Source organism: Glossina fuscipes, unplaced genomic scaffold (genome assembly GCF_014805625.2).
Source record: "Glossina fuscipes isolate IAEA_lab_2018 unplaced genomic scaffold, Yale_Gfus_2 86, whole genome shotgun sequence".
NCBI classification, from domain to species: Eukaryota; Metazoa; Arthropoda; class Insecta; order Diptera; family Glossinidae; genus Glossina; species Glossina fuscipes.
The window spans coordinates 2,920,268-2,926,267 of NW_023998440.1; the positions used below are offsets into that span (position 1 = coordinate 2,920,268).

At 31.6% G+C, this 6,000-nt stretch overlaps 1 protein-coding gene across 1 annotated transcript in view; it reads right to left on the reverse strand.

Moving 5' to 3' along the window:
• LOC119638265 (protein scabrous) overlaps positions 1-5,639 on the reverse strand; it is a 30,079-nt gene extending 24,440 nt beyond the window's left edge. The window contains exon 1 of the mRNA XM_038034944.1: positions 4,841-5,639. Coding sequence (XP_037890872.1) covers positions 4,841-5,538 — 698 coding nt within the window. The 5' untranslated portion in view covers positions 5,539-5,639. The remainder of the gene's footprint in view (positions 1-4,840) is intronic.
• Between the last annotated feature and the right edge of the window lie 361 nt (positions 5,640-6,000).

The window sequence follows — 6,000 nt, forward strand, 5'->3', positions numbered from 1 at the left end:
TGAAAAAAAAGTTTCAAATTGAAAGTTTTTTAATTACTGGTTTTTAAAAAAATATATGCAAAGGTGTAAATTGACGTCACTTTTTCTCTCTTCAACAACATTAAACTTTTTAAAGAATTTATATTTTCTGAAGAAATATTTTTGTTTAGATATCGTTTCGTTTTTTATTTTCCTAGTGAGAAGAAAATAAAAGTTCTCCCTTTCCTTGAGCAATTAAATAAATGAATATTTAAGTAAATTTATGGTTTTTGAGAAGAAAACATCTATACATGTAGTTAACCGCTTAAACACTACAGCAAAGGCCCATGTGCATGCTTTAAATTATTAATTGAGGTAAACATTCTCAAATATCCTAAAGACAGGATGTGAACACACACATAGAATACATAAAATAAAGATAAACATAAAAAAAAAAGAAAAGATGGAAAACATTTACTTAAGCATTCTAATTGTGTATATAAATATTATTCTCCTCTCTTCTATTAAAAATAAACACTACATACTTATCCTCCCTTTTTCAAAATCTTCCAGTTTGCTGGTTTTGCAGCTTAGGGAAAACATGCGATAGCAATATAAAAATAATATCTATGTAAATATTCTATTGCACCCCGGTAAGACATCCTACGCAGAAATACAATTCGTAAATACATTCTACATTGCTGGTGGCATTGGTGTTAAATAATAATAATAAATAGTCGCGAAAATACTCGTCCGCACATTTCACGTGATAAGATATAATGCTGAGCTTACAAAAAGTTACATAAGAAATCTATAGCACGTCATTCAAAAAGTTTTTAGGGTGACATATAAATACTGTCACTATTGTCAGTAGAACTACTATGCTACTTTCGTTTTTATGAAACAATCGAAAAATCTGAGTATCGTATAAGCGTAACATGAAATGCGCCATATATCCACCACCTTAAAGAGATACATGCGCCCATAATTATGAAAATGCTTTAAGTCATATATTGCTTGTTTCGAGATATTTAATGAATAGCATTTCAATAAATTAAAAATTAAATTTATATTATTCGGCGTTTTAATTTAGATTTTTAATAGTCTTGATTTGTCTTAGTTTAGTGGTCTTAATTTTGTGTGAATTTTATACAAAAAAGTTGTTTTTGACCTTTGAATTGACTTAGACCATATTCAAAATTAACTGCCTGTCCTATAAATGACTTAACCCAGTAAAAAAAGCAGTAAAGTATGAGTTTTATTAGGAACAATAATTTTAATGAAATAATCCACAACGAGTTCTTAAGATTCTTAAAATGGTTTTGAAAAACTGGAGGGATGTATAGTAGTAAACATATGTTTTTCTTGCATTACTAGACAAGTGGTGGTATATAATGGAAATAATTTAATGTTTCCGTATATTTTTGCTCTTCCCTTTTTAGGCTTCTTTATTTTCATTTCTCTCAAACCAACATCACATTCGGTCATTCGGTAGAAAGGTATGAGCAGATACCAAAAATTTGTGGTCTATCGTAATAGTTATACCCTCCATATGCGTTAATATGCATGATACCACATCCTGTGCACCTCTTAAAGCAGTAATTTCATCCCATACCTCTTGACATTGGCATCGTGAAAATTTGGGAAACCCGAATTGTATACGTAAGTATTTCGCTTATAATAAGCAAACAAAACAAAAATTTTTGGATATAAGAGTGCTTTTTGCAAATCAAGTGAGAATCCACAATATTCCCAGGCATTGCCTTTTGCTGTTTTCTGGTCCTCTGTACGACCTAGTCCTCTAGCTCGTTCTGCATTTTGCGAATGGATATCGTGACTTTGCCTGAGATAAAATTTCTCTTCCTCATTACTGCGTGCTTCGATTTTTCCCTTCAGTAAGTCGAGGCTGTGTTCATATAATTTCTTTACATTTTTAAATAAGACCTCTTTGTTAATTAAAACTAAAAGAATTCCATGCAATGTTAAAATTGCAAACGATGTCTAATGATTCATTTTTGATGATATCGTAAAAATTGCATTGAATTAATTTAGTTTAGAATAAAGTGTCGTGAAATAGCTGATAAACCCATTTTTTTAAATTTTGACTTAGACTACTTTCATAATTATGGGCTCCTATAAAGATTGCAACCTATTCTGTTAATTGCATGTTCTTATAGGATTGTAAAGGATATATAGCTGCCGTAGCCCGTAAGCTAACTAATGCTTCCTTACTTTAAACATGTTTAAGAAACTTTCACCTTAGACTTGGCGTTTAAAGGAAAGCATACGTTCAGATCATTTTCTTGATTTCTACCTTAGATTTTATTGTCATAGTTGCTTAAAGATTACCCACGTGGCACCACAGCAAACGACAACGCATTCTAGCGATAGCCTTACGTCATTATAGTCCGTCATAGATAATTTTTAAATTTTTGACCTACACAGTTTCCTATTTGTGCTTTAAGATGTTGCAAAAGGAAAAGAAAATATGTATAAACAAGATGTTTACTGGATATAACCACGAATTGGCGATAACCATCAATTTTTTTCTTAATTGCTTAGTTGTTGATCAAATTCGTTTTCTGACTATACAAAAAGTAATCTTAAAAATATGTACCCTAGTTCAGCATGTTATGCTAACAAGTTTACATATTTTATGTTTTCCCTCACTATTTCCGTAAGTGCGGAACGATGATCGGTAGATAGATCCTTAAGGAAACCTTGTAAATGTCAGATTTAGAATAACAAAAAATTGCGCCTAAAACCATGTGGACGGACAAAGGAGGCTAATTTGATTCAAAACAAAAAAAACAAAGAAAATTTCTTGATTCTCCTTACATTTTGTTACAAACTTGATGGCATATATAACTCATCGATGTTCACTGGTGGTGACCGCAATAATAACGTAACCGTTTCGCTAAGTAGAAAATATTGTTTTTGTTTTTTTTTTTCTTTCTTTCTTCTTTCTTTGCGTTGCATAAGTTTGGGATATTTTTAAGAAAATTAAAAAAATTGCATTCTCTACATACAAAACTAACGAAACGTAAAGAAGATATAATTCGTCTGTTGCAGTTTCGTAAATAAGTTTTAAATAATGCGATATTTTTAAGCGATTGGATTAAATCTCTTCACACCGTTCAAAAAGAATGTGGTGAAAGAGAAAAAGCTTTAAAATGATATTTAACGCATGGATGGGAAATATTCGCGTTAATAATAAAATGTCTTCGACCATTTGTAACTGAGACCTTTAAAGAAAGCTTTGTTGGAGTTGATACTTTTAGGTCAAACGGTCTTATCTTTAATTGACCATTATCGAGGGGATGATACGCGATACATATAAGAAATATAACATTATTTCACTATTTCAAGCAACAGTAAAACAATAAATGCTATGTCATGCCTTCAATTAGTATATAAATACGGTGATCGCCAGCAAGAAGGAAGCGGACAAAGAGGGATATGACCTGGGAGGTATGGAAGACATATACCCGATCGATAAGTGCTATGACTTTATTGATTGAGCAATTATCACATTTATGCCCGCAAGCCAGTCGTGATTAAAATATGACCTGCCGTGCAGGGGAATTGTTGTTGACTATGCCGGCCCGATATTCGCGCTTCTTTCTACTTGCTTTGATGTGGTATTAAGAAAAAGACAATGTTTCAATATTTTTTTTTTTGGAATTTTTCTGCAAATTTCTATTCCCCTAATATGGGTGTGTTAGTAAGGGAATACACGCAACCGTCTATTTATGACTATCCCTTCTTTTTCAATTTTAAAAATTGTTTTATCTTTTTATGGCAATTTATTGAAGATAAGTTTTTATTGACTTGTATATAAAATCTGCAGTTTCTCTACTTTCACAACAATGTTTTGTAAAATAAAATTATGTCAAAAATGGTTTCAAGCATTTTAGTCAATTAACTGTGTCGACGACATAGGCGTACATCCATCAAACACAGGATATGTGTAATATGAAATTAGCTTTTAATGCAACGATTTGACAAAATGAGAAAAATATTCTCTAAAGTACATTATTATGCTCAACATACATTCATAATGATAAAATTTTACGATGAAAGGAGGAAGCCGCGCTAATAGCTAAAATAACTGATTCGATCCCGCCTTTAAGTCACAACACTGTATAAAATGTAAAAAATCTGCCTCTTTCGTAGAAGGTCGCATTAGCCTACAAGTTGCTTTTTATTTAAAGCAATACATTTCTTAAAAGTCTACTTAATTATGAACTTAAAAGTTGATGGTAATTAAATTAGCTTCAATTTGGGCAACGGGTATTCCTTTAATAGAAGATATCCTCAAAAGGTGCTGCAATGAAGTGTAAGAAACTCCAAGTAAATCGTAGTCAAATAAGCAATCAAGTCGAAAACAATTTTTACTTCTTTGCTAGGTATGATCTTGACTAGACTCCCGTTTGAACCTTATGACTATGTAAGCATCCTTTATAGAGCTTTAAAAAAGTAAAAAATTAATAGAAACCTTTAATCCTCATCGAGTATCGGCAAACGTAGAGAACGAAGAGGAAGGAAAAGAAGATAGTAAGAAAGCAAATAAAAAACTCATAGTCTCGTCAAGCATCGCGTAAGGAGAAGAAAAGAAATCTCAGGTAACTGAAATTTTTTTTTGCGACCTAATACTTTTAAAGATATGTGGTAGATATTGAAAACTCTATTACTCTCTGTCAGTAGCCTACATTTCAATAATCCAACTCCGAATATAAACAATTTTTCATGATTACAAAGTTATTTCACCGTTTAAAGGTTGCTTTCGTCAAACTTCACTTTACGGAAAAACTATATATAAACAAAGAGGTATAGTCGCGTTGCAACAATGAAAATATTTGTTCTTCATTTTCTCATTTACCTTAATTGCTCCAATTGTTTGGATAAATCCCAATTGTTATTATCGCTATTCTTTACGTTGGCATTAATTTTGGCAGCAATTGAATTTTGTTTTCGTTCCTTTTCCATGGTAATCCTTAGAGATTTTAATAAATTACGTTCCAATAATTCGTAATCCTCGCGACGACGTGTCATCAAAACATTCAATTGCTTTGATAACAAGCGAACCTGATCTTCTAATGATAACGATTTTAAAGATGAGGAAGCTGTTAATGATGAATCATTATCATCATTATTATCTAAATCACTTAAATTAATATTGAAATCATTTTCATCATCATTATCATCATTGTCAACATCGTCATTACTATTGTGATTAACCATATCTTCAACACTTTCATTGTCATCGACAAAACGTAACAGTTCAGCACTTGAAGAATCATTATACTCTTCGGTATTGTTTTCCTGTTCGTCAGTCTTTGTGCCAAGGGAATCCGGGGCGGAGACGGAGAGATTCGTCGATGCATTTTTAATAGCCAATGGCTTAGTTTTTTTAGGCACGTCGCGCAACACGTTGTTTATGTTATTAAGTACCGAAGCATTGCTAGACGCAAGGCACGCGCTCAAAACAAACACAATAACAACTAAAGTAATTATTGCCTTAGGGCCACGTTCGAAAACAATAACCGGCGTTTGTCGCATTTTGAATATACGGTTCATTTAAAACAAAAAAAAAACAAAAAAAAAAACAAAGAAATGTGAATTTCACGATACAGGATTTTTTCAAGTACAGGAAAAAAAAATTAAATAAAAAACGTTTTTTTTCCAAATTTTTATTTTTTCATCTCCTTTTCTTTTTTTAATAAAACTTTCTTTCATCTAAATTTTCTTGCAAATATTTTTTCACTTTTTCTTTACAAAATTTGTATTTAGTAGTTAGGTATTTGTATATATATATGAATATATATATTTATATATATATTTATGCATATAAATATATGTGCACTTAGGCCTCGCGTTTATTCAAATCAATACGATGACTTACGACTGCTGAGATAGGACTAAAGTTGTCTTGTTGCAATGTTCGTCCTTTTATACCAAAACCGGCTTAACATCAAACGCATGGACGTTCGCTCTTTGCTTTGCAAATTCGTGCTAAGAGATCCCTGTCGCAGTCACAAA